The sequence below is a fragment of the Tursiops truncatus genome, chromosome 3, assembly GCF_011762595.2.
Source record: "Tursiops truncatus isolate mTurTru1 chromosome 3, mTurTru1.mat.Y, whole genome shotgun sequence".
Lineage (NCBI taxonomy): Eukaryota > Metazoa > Chordata > Mammalia > Artiodactyla > Delphinidae > Tursiops > Tursiops truncatus.
This window is the reverse complement of record NC_047036.1, coordinates 21,990,185-22,017,009: the sequence shown is the minus strand read 5'-3', so window position 1 is coordinate 22,017,009 and position 26,825 is coordinate 21,990,185. Positions and strand designations below refer to the sequence as shown.

General features: G+C 32.9%; 1 protein-coding gene across 5 annotated transcripts in view; it reads left to right on the top strand.

Moving 5' to 3' along the window:
* The window catches only part of CDH9 (cadherin 9), a 79,041-nt gene extending 56,308 nt beyond the window's left edge, over positions 1-22,733 (top strand). For 2 of the 5 annotated variants that reach the window (XM_033855122.2, XM_019951036.3), the window contains 5 exons: positions 12,662-12,798; positions 13,296-13,417; positions 17,741-17,858; positions 17,941-18,192; positions 22,246-22,733. In XM_033855122.2, coding sequence (XP_033711013.2) covers positions 12,662-12,798; positions 13,296-13,417; positions 17,741-17,858; positions 17,941-18,192; positions 22,246-22,733 — 1,117 coding nt within the window. Of the gene's footprint in view, positions 1-12,661; positions 12,799-13,295; positions 13,418-13,825; positions 13,847-15,129; positions 15,151-17,740; positions 17,859-17,940; positions 18,193-22,245 lie in introns of all 5 variants that reach the window. The other 3 variants (XM_073801910.1, XM_073801909.1, XM_073801908.1) reach the window with 3 other exon arrangements.
* Positions 22,734-26,825: the final 4,092 nt, after the last annotated feature.

Here is a 26,825-nt window from a genome sequence, read left to right as displayed (position 1 = left end):
TAAGTCCCATTTATTTATTTTTGCTTTTGTTTCCCTTGCTTGAGTAGATATATCCAAAAAGTATTACTAAGACCAATGTCAAAGAGCTTATTGCCCATGTTTTCTTTTAGAACTTTTATGGTTGCAGTTCTTACATTTAAGTCTTTAATCCATTTTGAATTTATTTTTATGCATGGTGTGTAAAAGTAGTCCAGTTTGATTCTTCTACATGTATCCGTCCAGTTTTCCCACAACCACTCATTGAAGAGACTATCTTTTCTCCATTGTATATTTTTGCCTCCTTTGTGGTAGATTGCCCATGTAAGTGCAGGTTCACTTCTGGGCTCTCTATTCTGTTTCAATGATTTATGTGCCTGTTTTTGTACGAGTACCATACTGTTTTGATTGCTGTAGCTTTGTAGTATAGTTTGAAATCAGAGCTCATGATACCTCCAGCTTTGTTCTTCTTTCTCAAGATTGTTTTGGCTATTCAGGGTCTTTCATGTTTCATACAAATTTTAGAATATTTCTTCTAGCTCTGTGAGAAATCACTTTGGTATTTTGATAGAGATTGTATTGATTCTGTAGGTTGCCTTAGGGAATATGGATATTTTATATACATTATACACAGAACTGATTCTTATAATCCATGAACATGGTATATCTTTCCATCTGTTTGTGTATTCTTCAATTTCTTTCATCAGTGTTGCATAGTTTAGCAAGTACAGGTCCTTAACCTCTTTAGATTTATTCCTATGTATTTTATTCTTTTTGATGTGATTGTAAATGGTATTGTCTTCTTAATTTCTCTTTCTGATAGTTCATTTTTAGTGTCTAGAAATACAACAGATTTCTGTATATTATCAATAATTTTGTATCTTCCAACTTTACCAAATTATTAATGAGTTCTAGTATTTTTTTGGTGGCATCTTTAGGATTTTCTAAGTGTAGTATCATGTCATCTGCAAACAGTGACAGTTTTTATTCTTCCTTTCTCATCTGGATGACTTTTATTTCTTTTTCTTGTCTGACTGCTGTGGCTAGGACTTCCAAAACTATGTTGAATAAAAGTGGTGAAAGTGTGTATCCAGGTCTTGTTACTGATTTTAGAGAAACTCTTTCAGCTTTTCAACACTGAGTATGATTTTAGCTGTGGGCTTGTAATATATGGCCTTCTTTATGTTGAGGTATAGTCCATCTACACCCACTTTGTGGAGAGTTTTTTTCTTATATAAATGAATGTTGAATTTTGTCAAAAGTTTTTTCTGCATCTATTGAAAGATCATATGATTTTTATTCTTCAATTTGTTAATGTGGTATATCACATTGATTTGCAAATACTGAACCATCCTTTCTTCCCTGGGATAAACCCCATTTGATCATGGGGTATGAACCTTTTAATGTATTGTTGAATTCATTTTGCTAACATTTTGTTATGGATTCTTGCATCTTTGTTCATCAGTGGTATAGGCTTGTAATTTTTTTGTGTTATCTTCATCTGGTTTTGGTATCAGGATGATGCTGACCTCTTATCCTTTTTAATTTTTTGGAATATAGTTTGAGAGATTGGTGTTAACTCTTCTATAAATGTTTGGTAACATTCATCTGAGAAAATATCTGGTCCTGGATTTTTGTTTGTTGGGATTTTTTTTTTAATTACTGATTCAATTTTATTACTGGTAATAAAATAATAATTTTCTATTTCTTCCTGGTTCAATCTTGGGAGGTTGCACATTTCTAAGAATTTGTCCATTTCTTCTAGGTTGTCCATTTTCTCGGTGTATAATTGTTCATAATAATCTCTTATGATCCTTTGTATTTCTGTGATGTAGGTTGTAACTTCTCCTTTTTCATTTCTGATTTTGTTAATTTGGGCCCTCTCTCTTTCTTCTTAAAGAGTCTGGCTAAAAGTTTATCAATTTTGTTTATCTTTACCAAGAACCAGCTCCTAGTTTTATTGATCTTTCCTATTGTGTTTTTTTTTTTTTTTTGGTCTCTATTTCATTTATTTCTGCTCTTATCTTTATAACTGCTTTCCTTCTACTAACTTTGGATTTTATTTTTTCTTCTTTTCCTAGTTCCTTTAGATGTAAAGTTAGGTTGTTTCTTTGAGGTTTTTCTTGTTTCCTGAGATAGGCTTTTCTTGCTATAAACCTCCTCTTAGACCTGTTTTTGCTGTATCCCAAAGGTTTTGGGTCATTATGTTTTTTTCACTTAGTCCATTTACATTTAAAGTAATTGCAGGTAAGTACCTACTGCCATTTTGTTAATTGTTTAGGGGTGGTTTTATAGTTCTTTTTTGTTCCTTTCTTCTTCGTTTTCTCTTGTCCCTTTTGATTTGATGGCTGCCTTTAGTGTTTTGCTTGGATTCCTTTCTCATTTGCATGTATGTATCTGCTATAGATGCTTGAGTGGTATCAGGATGATGCTGGCCTCTTGGTATGAGTTCGCAATTATTCATTCTTCTTTAAATTTTTGGAATAATTTGAGAAGGATAGGTAATAACTCTTCTATAAATGTTTGGTAGAATTAATCTGTGAAGACATCTGGTCCTGAACTTTTGTTTGTTGAGAGTTACCGTGAGGTTGTTACCATGAGGTTTATATATAGCCATCCATATATATATGATTATTTTAAGTTTCAGATCTCTTAAACTCAAACTTTAACAACCCTGCATTTTTTACTCCCCAGCCCCACTCCACATTTACTGTTTTGACATCATATTTTACACCTTTTTGTTTTGTGTATCCCTTAGTTATTTATTATATATATATAGATGATTTTGCCACTTTGGTCTTTTAACCTTCCTACTAGCTTCATACATCGTTGATTTACCACCTTTACTGTATACTTATCTTTACAAAAGAGATTTTTCCTTTTGTAATTTTCTATTTCTAGTCCTGCTTTTCTTTCCTACTCAGAGAAATCCTTTTTCTTTAAATTTGGTTTGGTGGTGCTGAACTCTTTAGTTTTGGCTTGTCTGTAAAACTTTTGATATCTCCATCAAATCTGAATGAAACCTTACCCGGGAGAGTATTATTGCTTGTAGGTTTTTCCCTTTTCATCACTTTAAATATACTGTGTCACCCCCTTCTGGCCTGTATAGTAACTGCTGAAAAGCTGACTGATAGCCTTATGGGAATTCCCTTGTACATAATTTGTGGCTTTTTCCTTGCTGCTTTTAATATTCTCTCTTTATCTTTAATTTTTGTAATTTAGTTATAATATATCTTGGTGTGGTCCTCTTTGGGTTGATCCTGTTTTGGACTCTGCTTCTTGGCCTGAATGCCTGTTCCCTTTCTCAGGTTAGGGAAGTTTTCTGCTATAATGTCTTCAAATATGTTCTCTGCCCCTTTCTCTCTCTTCTCCTTCTGGACCCCAAAATGTGAATCTTAGTATGCTTAATGTTGTACTAGAGGTCTCTTAATTTGTCCTCCTTTATTTTTATTATTTTTTTTCTTTTTGTTGTTCAGCTTCAGTGATTTCCACTACTCTGTCTTCTTCCAGCTTGCTGATCTGTTCTTCTATCTATCATCTAATCTGTTGATTCATTCTGGTCTATTTTTTATTTCAGTTATTGTATTCCTCATGTATTTTGGTTCTTCTTTATATTTTCTTAACTCTTTGTTAAAATCTTCTAACTTGTCACTTTGTTCATCCAATCTTCTCCCAAGTTCTTTGAACATTTTTATGATCATTACCTTGAACTCTTTATTGTGTTGATTGCTTCTCTCCACTTCACTTACTCCCTGTGGGGTATTATCTTGTTCCTTCATTTGGAACATATTGCTCTGTCACCTCATTTTGCCTAATCTGCTGTTTTTATTTCTATGTATTTGGTAGGTTGGTTACATTTCCTGACCCTGGAAGTGACCTTTTGTAGTAGATGTCCCATGTGCTCCAGCAGTGCACTCCCCTCTAGTCACCAGAGCTATATCCTCTAGGGGTGCCCTCATGTGGCCTGCATGGTTCTTCTGTTGAGGCAGATTGAGTATTGCAGATGGTCTGGTAGGAGTGGCTGGCCCCAGGTCTAGTTGGTTACCAGGCTCTGCCTTGTGTGGAGGCTGCAGGCTGCTGGGTCTCAAGGGGCAGGGTGACATGGTAGCTGGCTCTGGGGCCCCAGATATCCTGGGGCTATTACTGGCCCACAGGTGGGCAGAGTTGGTGACTGGGGTGATTGTGGGGCCAGGGATCCTGAATTTCATGTCAGCCTGTTGTTGGACAGGGCGAGGTCCCAGGGGATCCCTGGACTGGTGTCTGCCCACAAGTGGGTGATGTTGGGTACTGTGGCTAGTTCTGGGCACTAGTGGCAGAGCTGGGTCTTGGAGTCTCTGGTTTCAGGGACCAGGGGCCCCAGAGTTGGTGCCAGCCTTCTGTGGGGTAGGGATGGGGCCCAGGGGGTCCTGGGGCTTGTGCCTGCCCACTGGCTGATGAGGCTGGTCCCAGGGCAAGTGCCAGCCCACTGGTGGGTGAAGCATGTTAGTACACCTATTAAAATATCCCCAAAATCGTCCCCCAAAGTTTCCTAATTCCCCTTTGTAATACTTCCCTCCCAAACATCCTGGAACCAAACCCTGTTCCCAGGCAAACAATGAACTACTTTATGGCAATATAGATTAAATTTGATTGGATTTTCTTGACTTTATACAAATGAAATCATACAGTATTTATTCTCTTCTGTCCAATTTCTTTCATTTAGCATAACTATCTTGAGATTTTCCGTATTGTTGTGTACATTAATAGTTTAATTTTCTAATTGCTGAATAGTATTCCAAAGTGTGGAAATACCACAATTTGCTTATCTGTTCATTGCTTATCTGTACTTATTCATTGATATTTTGAGTTGTTTCAAATACTTGGATATTATAATACATTTACACACATTTGTATGTAAGTACACATACAAATATTTGTGTATCAGTATTTGTATAGTTACATGCATTCACTTTTCTAGAGTAAATATCTAGGAGGGTTATGATTGGAACATGTGGTGGTTATATGTCTAACTTTTAAAATGGTTATACAATTTTAAATTCCTATCAGCATGTGTGATGGTTCCAATTTCTCTACATCCTCACCAACCCTTGGTACTGTCAACTATTTTAATTTTAGCCATTCTAATAGATGTATAATAATATCTCCATTACCTTTATGGCTAATGATGTTGAGCATTTTTTTCATATGTTTATATGTCACCAATATATGTTTTTTGATGAAGTGTCTATTCAAAATTTGCCTAAATTTTACTGGGTTATGTCTTTGTTATTGATTTGAAGACACACACACACACACACACACACACACACACAAACACACACAAACACACACACACTGGATACAAGTCCTTTATCAGATATATGATTTGCAAATATATTCTCCCCAAGTCAGTGGATTGTATATCCATTTCCTTAAAGTGACTTTCAAAAAGCAAAAATTCTCAATTTTAATAAAATCCAGTTTATTAACTTTTAAATTTATGGATGAAGCTTTTAGTGTCTTATATAGGAAGCATCTGCCTAATCTCAAAATTCTCATTGTTTTTTTTCATGTAGGAGATTTATTGCTTTTAGTCATATTTATATCTATGATTCATTTTAAGTTAATTTTTATATGGTGTGAGTTATGGATCAAAGTTTTTTTTTCTTTTTTGTATATGGTTAGTTTCCTATATGTTTCCTGCACCATTGGTTGAAAAGACTATACTTTTCACTGAATAAACTTTGTACATTTGTCAAAACTCAATTGTTTATATAAGTATGAAACTAACTCTGGACTGTCTCTTCTATTCCAATTATATATTTATCTATGTTTACAAAAATGGCACACTGTTGTATAGCTTTACAAAAAAAGTCTGTAAATTAGGTAGTATTCGTCATTTAACTTTTTTTTTTTCTACCTGAAGTTGCTTGGTAATTCTAGGCCCTTTACATTTTCATATATCAAGTGCTATAAAAGAGTCTCCTGAAATTTTCATTGGGATTGTGTTGAGTCCATTGATCAATGTAGGCAGAATTGATAATAACTTAATGATATTGAATATATTAATCCATATACAATGTGCATTTCTCCACTCATGGAGGGTTTTTTCAGCCATGTTTTGTGGTTTTATGTCTATATATCAAGAACATATTTTATATTTTTTTGTTGCTTTATTGCACTGGCAAGAACGTCCAGGACAATGCTAAATAGAAGTGATAAGAAGAGAAGTCCTTTCCTTCCTCCTTGTCTTATGAAGAAATTAGTTTTTCATTATTAAGTATGATGCTATTAGTCAATTTCTGCTTTTGTATTTAAAATATGTTCCTTATAGAATCATATAGTTGTGTTTTGCTTTATTGCACAATGTAACATTCTGTTCCTTTTAATTGTGATGTTTAGACCATGTATATTTAATGTAACTATTGATACTATTAGGTTTAATTTATCATCTTGCTATTTGTTTTCTTATTGCTCAATCTTTGTTTCATCTTTCTTATTTTCTGCTTTCTTTGGATTAATACTGTATTTTATTTTGCATTCCTTTTTATTTCCTTTTTTATGTTATCACTCTTTCATTTCTTTTTTTTTTTTTTTTTTTTTGCTGGGTATAGAATTTTAGATTGAGGGTAGTTTTTTTTTTTTTTTTTCCTAGCTCTATAGTAAAGATTTTTCACTGCCTTTATGTTTATTTTTTCTCTTTGTAACTTAGTTGTTCCTTAGGATGCATTTAAATTTTGTCACTGGTTTTAAGCAATTTGATTACGATGTGATTTTCTATAATATGCTTCATATATTTTGTACTTGAAGTTTATTAAGCTTCTTGGATCTGTGAGTTTATGAGTTTTCTCAAACTTGGAAAACTTTTCAACCACTCTTTCTTCAATAATTTTACCCTACCCTCCTCTCTTTTAGATCATTTAATTATGTTAGGTGTCTTGAAAGTGCAACACAGCTCACTGGTGCTCTAATTTTTAAATCCCCCCACCTTAATCATTTAAAATATTTCCCATTCATCTTCAAGTTTACTATTTTTTTTTCCTGCAATATCTAACCTGCTTTAATTCCATCAGAGTATAATTTTCAACTCACAGACTGTAGTTTCTCCTCTAGAAGTTCTATGGAAGATATATATCTATATCTATCTATTTATCTACCTATATTATTTCCTTAACCTTTCCTCTAGTTAAATATAGAGAATGCATTTTAAATAACTTTTTAAATACCACTGTCAGCTAATTCTGTCAACCGTGTCATTTCTGGGTTAGTTTCAATTGACAGATTTTTCTTTGCAGTCACATTTCCCATTTTTGCTTACCTGTGATTTTTGATTGCCTGACAAGTATTGTGTTTATGCTGTGTTAACTGTGTGATAGCTTTTCATTTCTATAAATACTATTGATCTGTGTTCAGATGTGTGGCTAAGTTACTTGAAACAGCTTAAACTTTTTGGCCCTTGCTTTAGCAGCCCTTTGTCTAGATCTAATTTTGCCCCATAAATCAAGTAAGACAGTTCTGAAATTCTACCAAAGCCCCATGAGTTATGAGTTTTCTACTTTGGCTGATGGGAATTATTTCCAGACACATGCCAGTTCAATTGTGCTCCAACTGGCCCTTATAATTGGTTACATCTATGGCTTCATTTTATCTGCTCTCATGCATGCTCTGATTAGCACTCAGCTGAAGAGTTGAGCAGGATCCTCTTAATATTTCTGTGGCTCTCTCTCTGTGAAGCTCTATCCAATGAAGTCCTCTGCCCAGCAAATTCTACCCACCTTGGTCTCCCTGGACTCTCAGCATTATCTCCTGAATTCAAGGGATTGACAGGCTCCATCTGGGCTCCCACTTCCTACATTATTGTTTAGAAACCCTCCCAGGCAGCAGCCAGTTTTGAGGATCACCTCATTTCTTCCTCCTTTCTCAGGAATTACCCTCTCTGTCTCCTGGTATCCAATGCTTCAAAAATAATTGTTTCATATATATTTTTTATTTGGATTTTAGTGGGTTTTGGCAGGGTGTGTGTGTGTGTGTGTGTGTTTGTGTATGTGTGTGGTAAATCCAGCCCCTGTCATTTTATATTTGAAGAGGACATTCAAAATATCATTTTGAACATGTTTTTGATAATATAATTGTAGCCATTCATTTTAGAAAAAATGGATTGCATAGGTAATTTTGTAGCAAATAAGACATCTATAACTTTCCCCTCAGTAGATACTCCAGTGCTATTTATTGTACTTCCATCAAGTACTTCATCTTTTAAACAGTTTCTCAATCTCCTATTTTTTTAATTAAGTAGAGCTTATATAATATATATGGGTTTATGTATTTTACTAATTGTGAATATTTGCTAATGTCATTACAGTTCTTGATAAACTTCTATTGTATAGATAACATACTATCATGTAAGTAATGCATCACTGATGAAAATTTAGATTGTCTGGAGATATATATCTGATAATTTCCTCATGATACAATTTTAGGAGAAAAATTTCTTGATCAGAGACTGATAGTAAAACTTGCAACCTTGTTTTATGGTATATAAAAGTGGCTAATACCTTTTTAAGTCCATAGCTCTTCCAAAAATATTTACTTTTTATAGGGTACTCAAGTCTTGAAAAAACAATGAGCAGTAGTTTTACCTGTAAAATCTCAAGAATTATGACAAAGGGAAGAAAAATATTTGGAGAACAAATGAATCTGAAATTATGTTCCTAAAATTATACTGTCAAGTCTGACAAAATATAAGGCCATGCCTGAAAATATAACATTAGACTGATTCCTGTTAGCATAAAAATGTATGCAAAAAAAAAGCTTTAGATATTCAATTATAGTGTGAAAAAACAGCAATAATTCAACAAGGAGACAACATTATAATATTTAACTCTTTCATTTGCTCTGATAGCATTTAGAAGGATGACTGATCCCCAGAGCAGAAATAGGCTATGATAAACATCATGGAACATTTTCCAGGGAAAGTTTGGGAAGTAATTCTCACCCACCAGTAAATCTGTTCAACAAACATATTTTCTGAAATACATCTGCCACTTGCAACATAAGATTATGGTTACAATTAGCAGCTGTTGTCAGCTCCACTTCACCTCATTAGTAATCATGGATTTCCTAAGTTATAGGGTTGATTATAGCTTTACAGGTTCTGAAAGAACATGTTGTCTCATTTCACACCACTTTTATGCTCAATATATTTAAAGGTTCAACGAATTTTAGAAGAAATCAGTTCTACCGCAGTCAAATAGAGAAGTAAATACAAAACAAACTTGCTGGTGAGAAATTTAGTTATGTCACCATAAAATGTACATGATTCCACCATAAACTGGAATAAGTGCCTTCATATATACCAGTACTTCTTTAATATTTGCTTGATTTTATTAGAGTAAAATAATAGTAATTTTAAAATCATGTCAATAATATTTGGAAAAAAATAAAGGTTTGAACTATTTGTTGAAGCAGTATAGCCATTCTCAAGGAAGGTTTCATAGTTTGTAGCTAGAAAACACATTTCTGGAAAGCAGTAGCTGGAAAGGAATGAGCAAACTCATAGCCTAATTATATTGACTTAGTGGAAAATGTACGTGGAATTCAGGAAAGGAAAAGGAATACCATCTTTGATGTATTCCTACATATTACTGATTTGTTCTGGTATAATTTAATTTACATTTTTTTTGTAGTAGATGAAAATATAGGGATCTGCTATGTGTTTAATTCTTAATTGTAGAGCTTAAAAAACAAACAAACAAACTAGAACCAGAGTTCAGCTTCCACAGTGTCAGCTCACTTCTGATCTTTTTACCTTGTTATTTTTGCTGCCTATGTAATTGGCTCCTGTTTCTGCAAAACATATTCATTCAAAAAATTATGCCAATAATCTTTTTTTAAAACTTATTGCTATAAATTCAATATAATGAGATCAATAAAGTATTGTTTTAATAAGCCATCTGCTGGGATATAGAGACAGTTTTGTCTCACGTTATGTGTTTAACAGGCGCTTTTTGGTCATTTGTTGTAATCCAGTGTACTTATTATTAATAGGTAAACCAGAACATCCTATTCTGTGTTGAAAATAGAGCACTGGCTGATAAATAAATGAAAATTATCTCTGGGCTTTGAAAAACTGCAAGACATCATTTGCAGTGGGGCAGATTTATAAATACAGATCTGGAAGTTTGCAGTGTTAATGTTAAAGTGAACTATTTAAAAATCATCAAAGTGACTCTCCTTCATGAATTATTAACTTGAAAACAGTGCTTTTCAAGGTTGAACCTAAGAGTAGGGCAGCCAGAAACACAGACCTATTTTGATCCCACATAAGCTCAAAGTGAGTCAAAGCTAGATTTGTATAATGTTAGAATTGTTAACTATTCCTCAATCATAGAAATCTCCATGCTAATCTCTAGGGCATGTAGCAATGGGTAAAAAGTGATTTTTAATTTACTTCTGATCTTTGATGCAAGTGATAGGAAGGAATCCAAGATCTATTCAGCGATAAGCAGATAATGGTTAACTACTGACCTTTCCAATAATGGAGATAAATATATACAGGTGAATATTATGAATTGAGATTCATTCAACACATAGATGTGGTTATGTGGTTATGCTCTTTTATTTGCTTTCTTTGTGTTCCCTTTAGGATTGTTTGTATTCATAAGCAGAATTTGGTGTAAGTACTTCAGGAAAAAAAACCCATTTTTTAAATGTTCCAATGTTTAATGTTTAAATGTTCCAATGTTTCTCAGGCCACATTAGGAACTAAATTGTAGGAGGATTGAAACCTAGACATAGGAAACACTCTATTATCTTTTGTCTTAGCACTATTTAAGCAATAAAAATTAAAAAGAAAATTTCATATGACTTTTATTCTTGATCTTAGTGCATCAATGAGTATTTTAAAAAATAAGAACTTTCTCAGATCCTTGTCTGACAATGAATGCTTAGTTAAAACTCAACATAACTTTTGCTTCTAGGAAACATATACACTACTGTGCATTTTTATATAATTATTTTTATATTTAGGTTTAAAATTTTTCTCTATTTACTTAGGATTTCCCACCCCAGAAGGATAGTTAATCTTGGGCAGCGACCATATGTCACATGAGTTTTTTTTTTCTAAATCCCCAAATTCTTTTTATAGCAACCATGTAGAAAAATTACAATCATAATTATTGCAAAAATAAGGGAATACTACCATTTCCATGTAGCTCTATTGTACACTGCACAACACTTCCAAAGGATAACAAGGTGAATGTCCTGGTTTCTTATTTTGGGAGTGAGGTACGGGAAGAAATCTGAGACCAACTATGCTAAGATTTTAGCTATTTTATCTTTGAGATGAAATCTAATATATATACATGTAATATGTATATTTTCCACATGCCCAAATACTCACTTTGAAGCAGTATTTTTGAGTTTGAAACAATAATTTTACAAAATTTAGCAGAAAGTAAATTAGGTAAGCACCACCATATACTATATTAAGTTGTTAAAATTTTTGAAATCTGAGTTTACTAACGGATCCCTTAAGTTAAGCACAGTCCTTATAATAATGGACTAAGTCACATGTTCTTTATTAAAATAACCCAAAGAAATCATCGAATTTAGATAAATGTACTTTTATCCAATATTTTAAAAATTGCCAATGTTTCACAATGTTTAGAAACCTAAATGTCCATTTTTTGTCAAAGTCAGTGCCTGATAGTGGATATATTATGGATTTATAATGGGAGTTGTTAATTCCCTAATTCACCAGATTAAAAGGGAGTTCATTTGCTAAGTGTCTTTAATAGAAACCTAGAAAAATGAGGATGCCACCAGATGCTGATTAGTGTGTTAGTTCTCTTGTCATTGTTGCTCCTTTGGCTGTCCTTATTCTAACCAGTTTATCCCATAGTCTTAACCTTGCTATACAAAGCCTTATCTATGGACTTTACAACATGGGATTCACCTAAGAGTTTTTTAGAAATGCAGAATAACAGTTCCCACACTAGACTTACTGAATCAGAATCTGTTTTTACCAAGATCCCCATGTGACTCATATGAACATTAATGTTTGAGACACAATTAGATTCCTACATGGCTCAATTAAACACTCAGCAGCAGAAATCTCAAACATGCAAAAATGGTAGCTAGTACATCTGTGGTTCTTTGTCATTTCAGTTTTTATTTGGAAAAGGCTAAAGGGAGAGATTGGAGGAAGACCTTTGATTCAGCTGAAATGATCTTTGAATAGAGAACCATTCAAGAGCCATGTATTTTACAACAGCCTCTGCATATTCACTTATAAGGACTCTGTGGACATATGTTTTTATGTGTTATTTTCAACATAATTTCAATTTATCCAATGCATATCAACTTTAATATGACTTTAATATGTCTCAAGCACTGCAATAGGTCTATGATAGGATAAATTAATCAAGTGACAATTAAAAACTCACTTAAAAGCTGCCACAAGGATTCATGAGTATAACTAAGGACTCTGAAGTACACATATCATAGAATAGTAATAATGAAAACAGCCAACTACATCAAATTATCTAAATGACAATTACATTAAATAAAAATTCAAGAAAATTATCAGTATTTTACTTGTCATATTTATCAGACCATCATGTGAACTGCCTATAACTTTAAGAAATGGTAGATGAATTAATAATTTTAAAACAATGCCTGGAATTATGAGTCTCTTTTCTGCTAGATACTCTGTTGATCGGCATTCGGATATGGACCGAATTTTCAGTATTCACTCAGAAAATGGTTCTATTTTCACTTTGAAGCCTCTTGACCGGGAGTCAACCCCTTGGCATAACATCACCATTACAGCCACAGAGATAAGTAAGTTGGAAATACATCCACCTGAACACATTATTTTTCACCAAAATAGTAAAATAATAGCATTAAGTAGACTCTTTTACTTGAGTGGAATGAATTTCCACTCTTGCTGAATTAATTCTCTCAGCAAGAGCTGAGAGAAATGATTTAGAATGTGTTGGATTTTTAAATTATTTTAATGATTATCAAATATTCATTTTATTTTAAACTTGATTTTCTTTTACATCTCATGTAGGATAAAAATATAATCTAACCTCATAAAAATAATTAATCAGTCTAAGAAAATTATCTCTTACAAATAATATTCACTCTCAATTATATTCTCCTCTTTCTGTCATGCTCTTCATCTGAACCGTGTAAGAAAGCTGAGATATCCATCAGCAATCCAATCAAGAAGTGAACACCCCAGAAATGATCTGTTGCTAAGTTACAAACGGGGCAAGCAATATCACTACTACTCTGTAAATGAGACTGAAATCTTACACATGTTCTCATTGCAGATAACTCAAAACAAAGTAGCCGCATTCCTGTTTTCATCAGAATTCTGGATATAAATGACCATGCTCCAGAACTTGCCATGTACTATGAAACATTTGTCTGTGAAAATGCAAAACCTGGGCAGGTAAGTTATTATAAACTTAAAAAAAATTTTTCTCTTCACAAAGGCAGATGACACTACATTAATTTACTTGCACATTTTTTTTCATGCAAACTATTGTCAGTCTTCCTTGTCACTTTTTTATCTCTCCTTACCAAAAAAATCACAATAATCTTAAAAAGATGATTTTTTAAATATTTTATAATCTATGATATAATAGGAAAAATTATAATATATGCTTTAATTTATAGACTAGGTACATAATGAATATCACATATATAAAAATTTCCTACCTGGATTCATAATCATACTGATACTGAGCTATAATAATGAATAGAATGAACATACATTATTAAATAAAACATGAAGTATGAAAATAAAATTGTGTTAATATAAAGGAAATCATAATAATTGTCTTGATTACATTTTGAGTTGCTCAATCAGGACATTTTGGTTTGAGACAAGTTATATTTTGTTTCTGATTTTTTGACTTTAATATTAGTGAGATAAAAAAGAGTGTACAAGAGTTAAAAAGTCCTCATATAAAGTAATATTTCAGGTATCTCTAAAGTAATTTTAAGAAAATGCAGAATATGTTCATTTTTTACACTACTACAGTATTTTACAAATACAAATACTGTATTTTACAAATACAAACTACATAAATGTTATTGAAAGAAATTTTAACGAGTTATTTAGATATTTCCTTGAGGAAAAAGTAGGTAGATGGTAAGAATCATATATAATTCTATCATGTTCTTTTAATATAGAAAATAAAGTGAAATATAGTCTTTCTTCTATTCCAGTAGAGATTATAATGAACTGAATATTTCTGCCCCCTCAGAATTCATATGTTGAAGCCCTATCCCCCAGTGTGGCTGTATCATCTGAAGATGGGGGTCTATAAGGAAGGAATTAAGGTTAAATGAGGTCATAAAGTGGGGCTCTGATCTGACAGTATTAGTGTCCGTTAAAGAAGAGACACCAGAGAGATCACCCTCTATTGTCATACACACGATCAAAGGAAAGGCTATGTGAAGATGTGGCAAGAAGGAAGCTGTCTGAAAGCCAGGAAGAGACCTCTCACTAGAAGCCCACTATGCTGATACACTGATCTCGGTCTTCCAACCTCCAGAATTGTGAGAAAATAAATTTCTGCTATTTAAGCCATTCAGTATATGGTGTTTTGTTATGGCAGCTCAAGCAGACTAAGAAAGAGGTACATACCACATTCCACTTACATACACAGAAATACAAATGAAGTTTTTATTTTCTTTTCACCAGCAAAGAATCATTACACAGTTATTTGGATTAAAAATTGTTTTCCTGGGCTTCCCTGGTGGCGCAGTGGTTGAGAGTCCGCCTGCCAATGCAGGGGACAAGGGTTCTTGCCCCGGTCCGGGAAGATCCCACATGCCACGGAACGGCTAGGCCCGTGAGCCATGGCCGCTAAGCCTGCGCGTCCGGAACCTGTGCTCCGCAAGGGGAGAGGCCACAGCAGTGAGAGGCCCGCGTACCGCAAAAAAAAAAAAAAAAAAAAAAAAAAAAAAAAAAATTGTTTTCCTTTTTTCACTTCGTAACAAGTAACGGGCGTATTCTCAGTTCGATTATTTTTAATTTGCTGCTTACTTTTCAGAGCATAGCTACACATTAGTTAGCTTATTCAACTACCCATTTATTAATGGAAATTTGGTTTACCAACAAAATGTTACTCTAGCAGACAGCACTACAGTGAGCATTATAATACATGTATAGTTGTATACTACCTGGAATCATTTTTCTTTGATGAAATCCTCAAAGAAGAAATAAATTTTATCTATAAATACTCATCAATGCTTCCAAATAGTGCTCAGAATATGTTATATACCTAGTAATAACTTCCACCAAATGTGTATAATTGCTCATTTATTGGGCAACACTAAATTTTAAATACTATCTACCAATATGTAAAATCTCATAATAATTTTTTTTTTTTTTTTTTGGCGGTACGTGGGCTTCTCACTGTTGTGGCCTCTCCCGTTGTGGAGCACAGGCTCCGGACGCGCAGGCCCAGCGGCCATGGCTCACGGGCCCAGCCGCTCCACGGCATGTGGGATCTTCCCGGACCGGGGCACGAACCCGTGTCCCCTGCATCAGCAGACAGACTCTCAACCACTGCGCCACCAGGGAAGCCCTCATTAATAATTTTAACATGAATTCCTCCAAAATTATTGAGGCTAAACATTTTATAGCTATGTTAGTTTCCCAAGGCTACCATGACAAATTTACACAAACTAGATAGCTTGAAACAACAGAAATGTATTCTTTGACACGGTTCTGGAGGCTAGAAGTCCAGAATCAATGTGTCAGCAGGTTCATGCTCTCTCAGAAGGCTTTAGGGGAGGATCCTTCCTTGCCACTTCCTAGCCTCTGTGTTTGCTGGTGATTCTTAGCGTTCCTTGGTTTGTGGACCCAAATTACTCCAATCTCTGTCTCCATTGTTATATGATATTATTTCTGTATCTCTATTTGTGTCCAGATTTCCCTCTTTTTGTGAGAACTCCATTCACTGGATTAGGGTCCACCCTAATTCGGTATGACCTCATCTTAACTTGATTACACCTGCAAAGAGCTTATTCCAAATAAAGTCACAACACAGGTACTGGGGATTAGGTCTTAAACATATAATTTGAAGGCACACAAAGTCAACTGATAATAGCCTGTAGATATTCTTTACTTATTTATCTATTAGCATGCTTTTTTATTGTTTCATGTGAGTTATTTATATATTACAAAATTAATATTTGATAATGATAAAGTATAATTGATATTAACTAATTAAAATTCTTTTAATATATACTACTGCTATTAACATGTCTATGTCATTGTTCATATAATCGGAAAACAATTTTCCTGTTAAATTTAACAACGTTAAAAATAAAACATAATATAGATGTCAAGCTACTGATATATATTCTCTCTTAAAATATGTTTAAACAATGGCTCATCTAATCATTTCAAGAACTCAGAGTCATACAATGAAAGGATCAATGATGTTTATGATTAAAATATTACTAAATATTTGTTACATTATTGCTATTCTGGAACAGAAGTTTGAGCAAGAATATTAGATCTTATATAAATTTTTCTATGTCATGTGCCAATCTTGTAAGGAGAAAAATCATATCAAGTTTATATTAATAATTATGCACTTTCAGAAGTATTGTATAAAGAAATATAAGGTTACATGTGTCTCTGTCAATAAAATGAACAAAATTATAGTTAATATCAAAGAGGAAAAAGTATTAACTAGTGAGTATGCAGGTTGGTATGGCCATAGAAGATACACAATAACCAAAACAATGGATACATTAAACTACTGTGAAATTCTAATAATTCTTCATCACAGAATGTTAGACTATTATACCTGGAAGTGGTGCCACTATTTGTTTTTGTAGAAGAGAAGTTTGAAAGTAATGGTAATTAAATGACTGTAATTATAAATCACACAGACGGCAGACCCAGGACTGGAAAACAGGCACCCTGATGTGTAGCTCTGTGTTTTATCCACAATAAAATGCTCAATGGAATTTTTCTGCCCAACCTGTCATTTGCTGCTCCATCTTCACACTATGGTACACCTCTGACCTACAGGGAGCACAGCGGAGAGGTGCTATAATTTCTCAAATTCAACAATGATTTTACAAAACTTTAGAAGAATTTATTTGTATATTCTTCTAAATTTTGCAAATACCATTAAAAAGAAGAGCAAACAATTTGAATAAAGTATGCAATATGATTGTAATTATGGTGCCCCACAGCTTTAAAATCTTCTCCCTTCTCATATTATATGGCATATTGCTCATATTCCCAAAACTATATTTATAGTTTCCTTAATCTCCAGCAGTGGTTGTGCTAAGCACTTTTGTTTTTTTAAAAAAAACACCTCTGTTATGTCCTTTGCCTTTGAAACAATCATTATCTCGTGGAGGCAACATATTGGTAACCAATTCATAATAAAATGGGCTGGTAGTATATATTAACAATGTTAAAAGACAAAAGACTGGCATGATCAAATTTTTCTTTTCTTTTCTTGGATACTATAGTGGCCAGGAATCAGATAATGATCCATAGAGGTGCTCTGCAAACTGATACTTGATGGGCATTTTTCATTCTTCGTTAAATAAGTTACATTAGACAGAACTACAAAAAAAATCTTGGCAAAATTTTCTGAAAATGGAATTTTTTGTTTAATTTCAGTATTTAATTTCAGTGATATATTTAAAGCTCAAACACTGATTTAAAATATCTTGTAATAACATGAGTTGCTTTGTGTGCTCTTTTTAATTAATTTTTCTTTGGTTTTAGTTGATTCAGACTGTCAGTGTCATGGACAAAGATGATCCTCCCCGAGGCCACAAATTCTTCTTTGAACCAGTGCCAGAATTTCCCCTCAATCCAAACTTCACCATTGTAGATAATAAAGGTACAGAACATTTTTGAAGACAAATATTATGAAACCTTAAGAGGCAAAATTTTAAAACTGGTCTGACTTTTTGTTTTTTCAGATAATACAGCAGGAATCATGACTCGAAAAGATGGGTATAGCCGCAACAAAATGAGCACGTATCTGCTGCCAATTTTAATCTTTGACAATGATTATCCAATCCAAAGCAGCACTGGCACACTCACCATTCGTGTGTGTGCCTGTGATAATCAAGGTAACATGCAGTCCTGCAATGCCGAGGCCTTGGTCCTCTCTGCTGGCCTGAGCACAGGAGCTCTCATCGCTATCCTTCTCTGTGTCGTCATACTACTTGGTAAACTATGCCCCTGAAAGATATGCCCCTGAGATATGCTCATTCAACTCAAGGAATTCTCTCCCTCATTACCCAGTGATTGCACACTGAAAAGCACTCTTCTTTAGAGCTAAAGGCTGAAAATTTTAACTTGTTATTAAAATTGTTCTTCCAATTGAAAAACAATTGAGTTTTTGACTGTGGATAGTTCTAGCTTTAAAGAGACCGAAAACAAGGATATAATAGCTAGTGATATATACGTATATTTTAAAATATGTTTTATATTTATAGTGTTTAGTGTTAACTAAGATCGTCCCATTTCTAAGGACATTTCATTTAATAATTGATTTAATTTTTATATCAACTCTATAAGGTAAATGCTTTTATTCTTCTACAGAAAGGTTAGATAACTTACACAAAGTCACTCATTCAGAAAGTGTTTTAACTAGCATTAAAACCCAGATTATTCTATTTCAGAATCCACCTTTCTAAGCATTATCCTCAAAACAAAAGACTACTTTACAAATAATATTCCTAACAAATACTAAGTTATGTATATCATAAATGGAATTGGCCAGTGCATTTAACTTGTCACAGTAAGATAAACTTTTTTTTTTCATAAAATTTGTTAAATGTAGGCACAACACACCAAATTAAATTTTAAGCTCATTTCTTAAAATATCACTATGGCATTGTGGTCATACCTACTCCAGCAATATTTTCTAAATAAAGCATGCTTCCAAGTGCAAATGCTTTCTTTGAGCATGCCCTAACAGGACAATGATTTAATTCAATTAAACAGTTGTTCCACTGTAACACATTCCCCCAAAACTTGTTTCCATCAAATATTCATCCAAAATGAATGCTTAGGGCAGGAGAGCTAGCCAAATTTATGTCCCAATGCTCATATGTGCTGGCTCCTTTTCACTGCAAATCCTCTCAGGCTATCTGGATAAAATCCCTTTGGCCAGATATTCTTGCAGGACTTCAGTGGGGAACTGATGAAAGTGAGGGGAAAACATTTGTCTCAGTTATGATGATCCAACTATTTAGAAAAACATTTTCGTAGGATGGTTTAGAACTTAACACACTACTACCATCAGCAGCAGCAGCAGTCCACATCTCCACCTGCTGCTAGAAAGTTCAACTCCTCCATAAAATATTTTTGTATCCTCATCGAGATTAAATGTTGGCTTACGCTTTTAGCTAAGTGCTACTGATATCATATTGCTTTATTTGCTCAAATAGTTCTACTTTCCTAATTTAGGACAATATGGAAATATGTATATTTCAAATTTGATTTTTTAATTTCAATATTAAGATAACACATACTAACACATAAAGACATGCATGCATACATGAGGGAACATAATCCACCCAAAAAGATAGGTTTAGATATTATAACATTATCCAACTAAATTGGATAATATTTTTCTCTATGCAGAAATCCTAGAAGGCTTCTTTTATTCTGAAAAGTCTGCCATCTTTCTGCCCCAGGAAATATAGAAGGCACACAATTCCTGTATTTTACCTTCTCAATTTATTGCCTAAATGTGGAATGATTTTCTATTATTTTAGTTAAAATGGGTTCTAACTCATAAGGTTTCATTATAGAAGTTCTTTAAGCATCCTTGCTGTTATTTCACGTCTTTATACTAATGGCTGGACATAGTTTCTATATCTCTGAAGTTAGAAGAGTCTGCTTTTTGCAAAATGGTGATATAGCATGGACAATAATATTTTAGACCTATCCTGCTATACAGTTTGAAGAAATGTAATTCATAGTTTATATCTATATTACAAGGCAAAGTAGCGGGTTAAAACCTAGGGCAGGGCTTTTTAATCTTTTTGGTTCCTTGGACACCTTTCATAGTGAAGATGAAGCTATGGACCTATTTAGAATAATAATTTGAATTTATAAAAATAAGACATGTAACACAAAAGGAAATACATTTATCCAAATTAAACAAAATACATAAAAGCAAAACGTGTTTAATTATTGTCATATGTGCTTTGTTCTAGAACAAGTCTAATGATTATTTGTAATATATCCTAACTATAATACAATATAAAGTATCTGTGATTTCTATTGGTTTAAAAGTCACACATACTGTTACTATCACTACAGTTTATGCTGATATCCGTAATAGAAAAAAATGTTAAATTCAAGTTATAGTGAAAATATAACTTTCTATATTACAGAATATAGCATTTTTTTCTACTCCTTACCTTAGTCTCTTTGAATTTCGTTCACATACACCAGATTAAAAGCCTCAGTCAAGGGAAAAGAAGCAGATAATTCTGGCCTGACAAAGCAGAAAACCCTCAGAGCAGATTCTGAGGACCATTTGTGAAAGTTCGTAAACATTATATTAGTTAAGAAACCCTTAAAACTATTTGACTATATGGTTGTTCTTCTATGCATAGAGAATTTATAAATTAATTCATTCAGTATTAAACTTAGAAAGAACGCTGTTTTTCTACTGCATGATTCACTAGATTTGTGGATTTCAGGTCTATGTTGGACTTAATTTATGATCATCCTTTAACAGAAGACAGTATAGATATGTCTCATTATTAATGAAAAGTTTTTTAAAATGTCTTCAACATGATTCTGAATATAGCTCGGCACCCAAAGCCTGATCTGCAGAGGTTAGTGAAGATACTTCTAATGAATCTTTTGTTTTCTTATTACCAATTAGTAAGAGCTGAGGAAAATGTATTGGCCAATATGACAATAGCATTGTATGGGCCTTAAGTGTAGTTACAGAGGCCTCAAGGGCCATGGTGAAGTGCATTCTCAATGGAAATGAGTTTGTGTAATCTCAAAACAAAGACTGAGAAAATGAATGGTAGGTTTCTGAGGCAACATGTTCTTATTTTTCAGTGAGACTTCAGTAGTATTGACAAAACATTTAACTTCCATAAAGTAAGGAAAACCTGGTTTTTATTTCTCCCCAGAAATGTATAAGTATGCTTTGGGAAAATATTCTTTAATTCTTAACTTTCTTATGTATAAAATTATGTATTTGGTTCATTTTCTATGGAAACGTATTTTGTTGGAAATCATGTGATCTTTCTTATGTTTTAAAATGTAATTTTTAATTTCAAAATATATTTATATTTCAAATGTTCATTGTTAAATACATGCATAATAATTTAAATTCCAGTAGTATAACAAGAAATAAGGAAGTATGTCATATGTGGGGAAGTTCATAGTTAACTTGATAACATAAGCATGTAAATAATAATACAGCATTTACAGGGAGCACAATTAACATTTCAGCCCCAAAGTTTGAATGCAACTATATATCAAGGAAGTCCTCAGAAATAGAGTAATATCTGTAAGATGAGAACAAGGTAAGGATGAGTTTGAGTTTTAATTTTATATTGTAGCTTATAGAGTTATATTTCAGATTTTAAGCAGGCTTTCAAAACCAGGTCAATAAAAGAAATTAACTAAACAGATGTGACATATGGGAATAGATGAGATTAGTAGCATATATATATGTGTGTGTGTGCGTACATATGTATGACATATATACACATAACATGTATTATACATATATATACACATGACATATGCATATATGTGAGCAACACTTTGCCTGTATTCCCTTGAGTCCTTAAGATAATATTAAATTGGTACTGAATTTCTCTTGGGATAATAATGATTGTAGCTTTAGAATTTTAGTATTTTGAAGCAAACATGCATTGGGGAAGAATGAGGTATTACATACTTATAGTTGGCTAAATGCATTCGCCATAACTGAAGATTTTCAGTGCCAGAGCCCCATAGGAGATTGAGTCTTGAAAGTAAATAAATGGCATTGCAATATCTGTTTCTTTATCAATATAGTACATCCAGTCACTGGCCCAAATCATCCTGTATTTGTGTAGGATAGTTACTCTTTATATCCAAATGAACTTAACACTTCTTACACCACACCAAGGTCACAAATACAAAAGTGCGCTATATTAATTTAAACCCGAATCATGGAATCTCACAATTTTCTCTCTTTGGTTTTTTCTTCTTGTTGTTGTATTTGTTTTTTTGTTTGTTTTTGTTAATAGTTTTAGTTGTGCTGTTTGCTGCATTGAAGAGGCAAAGAAAAAAGGAACCTTTGATAATTTCAAAAGACGATGTCCGGGACAACATTGTGACCTACAATGATGAAGGCGGCGGGGAAGAAGATACCCAAGCTTTTGACATTGGCACATTAAGGAATCCAGAAGCAAGAGAAGATAGTAAATTTAGAAGGGATGTAATGCCTGAAACAATTTTTCAGATAAGGAGGACTGTACCTCTGTGGGAAAATATTGATGTGCAAGATTTTATCCATCGAAGATTAAAAGAAAATGACTCAGACCCAAGTGCACCTCCTTATGATTCACTGGCAACGTACGCCTATGAAGGGAATGATTCCATAGCAGATTCACTCAGTTCTTTGGAATCTCCCACAGTAGATTGTAACCAAGATTACGGTTACCTCAGTGACTGGGGGCCACGTTTTAAAAAACTTGCTGATATGTATGGGGGTGATGATAGTGACCGAGATTAAGAGTATGGTATGACTTCATGGACATCAGTGGAAGTACTCTCTTTGTTACTAGATGGAGTGGCCTGCATTCTCTTCCTTGGAGGAAAATTTTTTAAAAATCAAAATTACAAACAATACTTAGGTGTTGTCTTAGTAAAAGTTTGCTTAATCAGTAAGTTTCTGTGAATGAACACGAATGACATAGATTTTAAAAAGTAATAATAACCAGTTCACCCTCTTTGACTAACAATCTCTGAAGGAAAGTATATCACATCAATAACCGATAAAAAGTACATAAAAGGCTTTTTGTGCCTTGACTTAGATATAAGAACTTTATAAATAATGTTTTCTTAACTGACTGACAGTCACCTTTACTATTAAATGAAACTTTGTGCAACTGCTTTGTAAATTAATATGAAAAAATATATCTCTAAAGAAATAGGAATGACTATTACTGCCATATTTATTTAGTTGAAGAATGTCTTTCTGTTAATTCATTCATATTTTTATAAATGTATATTTATATTTTTATATTTTTGTGAAATAAAATAGTATTTATAAAAATAAATTTCACTTTATTTAATTCCTAGAAGCAGTTCTAATCTCACTCATAACATTTTTTAAACATCTTTAAAGGTAAAACATGATTTACTCAGGGGAAAAAGCAGCTAAATTATTGCATGTAATTTGGAAATAGAATGTGGTAGGACTATAGTGAGCTTTGGTACAAGTTGTGATTTTCTCCTGCAACCACTTGAATATGGACAAGTGTTTATTGAATCACTGATGTCTACCCATCGATAAGGATGTGAGACACATTTACAATACAAAAATATTATAAATATACTTGTGAACAATTTAATTTTTTTGTACAATTCTTTCCTATGGGATCAACCAGTAAAATTTATTGAGAGTATATGAACTATGTGTCAGTGATGTGTAGATGAAGAAAAAAATCTAAACCACTCTTCCTTCATCAATAGTATAGTTTCAGAATGAGAAATGATAGTTCCAACTTTTCTCTTTATGATTAGATAATTGATGAAATATAATTTGGGTAACATTTAAAATGTGCATTAACAAATTAGTGGAGTTTTTTTTTATTGATAGTTTTGTTGAGGATGTTGGAAGCCATTGTATTTGAAGAAATCTTGAAAAAACTAGTGACAGGTAGACTGGAGATAAGGAACCTTAAGGAATGTAAAGTTTTATTAATGATTGGGACTGTCCAGAAAACAGAATATAGACAACCTAAGACATAGGAAATAAGAATAGAGAGGGATAATTGTGCACAGTAATCATTTGCAAATTTTGAAAGACTGCAATGTAGAAAACTTGCCCTGGATTAGCCTGGAGAATAAAACCTAAACTGAAAGACAGAAACTTCACAAGGAGATTACATGATATCCATTTTCTATGTCATGAATTATCCTCTTTTTCTCCTGTATTATTGTTCCTTTGAGGAACAAATATCTTGCCCAGGGTAATTTCTAGGTGGAATTTATATAGAAATTTGGCTTTGACTAGTCTGTTAGCAAGCCTTTTAAAATAGCAACGACTTATTAACTTATAAATAGGCACTTATGTATTCTGTTACTATGTTGTAAAATATTTAAAGACCAAGATTATTTCAATAATTTTACCACCAGTAGCTAACACATATTAAAGGTTTAATTTAATGCTAAGAAAACAAAAACATACTGGGTATTTAAAAAATAATCGAAAATTTCTTATCACTGGAATTGCCCAGAAAACAGAAAATTTTTAGTTTTAGTTAAGAAAGTATTAGTTTTTAACCTTAATAAGTAATTAGTTTCTCCACTGCTAGAAATCTTTCTGCATAAATCAGACAAATATTTGAGGAGGATTATATAGAGTGGCTTAAGGTAGTAAGAAAAAATGAGTTAGATGCCTATTAATGCCCCTTATAATCATTTATTCTATAATCACCAGGGGGATAAGTGACAATAAGTAAACACATTCTAAGAAGGCCCATAATTACCATATGAGTAACAACTATTTATAAAAGAAGAGATTATGTCAAATCAGAAATGGGGGAATTGGTAGTTGCATCGCCTGCCTGAGTTCACCACGCCATAAATACTAAGAGCACCACAACAAACCAAGCTTCAGTTGTAGACCTATAATTGCTATGAGAAAATCATACTGATACCAGATAAGGCATATTAAGTTTTTAAGCTCGATTATGAAGAATTGTTAATTTAACTACCATTTTTTGGCAATTAAACATTGAATTTAATTTGAGAGTTATTCCTTTCCTTCATCTGGAAATCAATGATGTACTACTAGAGTCTTCATAAGGGCAGAGTTAACAGATTTCATACTTAATAGGTACATGATTGTTTCTGCTATAAACTGGAGGGTCAGATTTGATCAAATAAATTACCAGATCTGTGTAATACTGATACTTCCCATAATTTTCCAGTAATGCTTGAAATTCCTTCAGTGGAAAAATGTATTTAGGAGTCAAATGAGATTTTATTATTTCCTTACTGGCAAGTAAAAAAATTACCTAACTTCTCCAGAAAAATAGACTTGAAAATATTTACCCTATTGGGTTTGGTTAATTTTATTTCACTAAATGCACACAATACACTCGATAATATTAATTTCAATCACTTGATTCTCTTTGACTGTGGAGTTGGTAATATCTGAGGAAAATTAATACTTAATGTGTGCTTACTTTTCAAACAAAATAACTTAATTAGCTTTGACTGCTTACACTTGAGATAGAATTAAATTAAAGCCATTTGAGTAACCACTGTTCCAAATATAATTAAAACAATCATTGTTTTATTTTGCATGTTCAATAATTTTCAGAAAATATAATATCTGTCTATATTCATATCTGAATATTTTTCATTGAGAGGAAGCTACCTACATTATTAGAACTTTAACACACAACCTGAATGTTATTACATTCAATCCTGCTCTCAGACATATGAAATAGATTCGAATGACTTAAAAATCAAACTTAGTAAAGAAAACTAAAGAGCATTAACAACAAAAACAAGCCAACAAATACAAAAAAAAAAGTAACAACATCTTACCTTAGCCAGTGGTTGAACTGACCTCAGTTGATTATTCCTTTTATCCTGGCAAAAGCACAATTGGCTTCCAGGATTCTTCATTCTTCTGTTTTTTCTTTTATTTTACTCAGTTTTCTTTACTGGTTCCTCTTCTTCTTCCTAACTCCGTATTTTGGAGTAATCCAGGCTCTAATCTGTTTTTTTCTCTATTTAAATCCTGGCCCTTGATGATCTTACTTATTCTTTCAGTTACTATACATATCTATATCTGTATCTTGATATAGGTATAGCAATAATTATAGACATAAACTGAAAATTTTGAAATTTAGACCTCCCATCTTTACCCCTTTCTTAAAATCCAAACATATATACAACTAACTATTCTAAATTTCCACTTGCATGTCTAATTAAGTGGGATATGTCCAGATTTTAACTTTTAATTTTCACCCAAAATTTATCCTATTCTCCACCTGTTTTATGTAGGTTGATGACAAATCGATCTTTTACTTGCCCAGGCCAAAAACCTTACAGTCATCCTTCATTCCTCTCATTCATATCCAATATTTTCGAAAATCGTGTTCACTGTACCTTCAAATTTATCTGATATACAATGACTTTTCATCACGTCTCCTGCTACAATCCTGGCCTAAAAGTATTACCTGGATAACTGCAATATGCTTCTAAGTGTTCTTTCTTACTGGCCTTTGCCCCTACCATCTATTTGAACACCAAATACAGAGCGGGTTGCATTTCTTTTTTCTTTTGTTTATTTTAATTAGATAAGGGTGAGCATCTCATTTCTTGACTCAAAACTTATCAACTGTTCTTCAAAATTAGAGTCAGTCCTCCCAAATGATCTACTAGATCTCGATCATATTATCTCTTTCATCTTATTTGCCTCTATATCCTTAACTATGTCACTTCAGTTATTCTGGGTTTCCTGTTGTTCCTTAAAGATGCTAACATTTTTCCCTTTGAACTGACTGATCACTCTCTTTGGAACAATCTTTCCCCAGATATCCATGAAATTAACTGTGTAACTTTCTGTAAGTCTTGGGTCAGA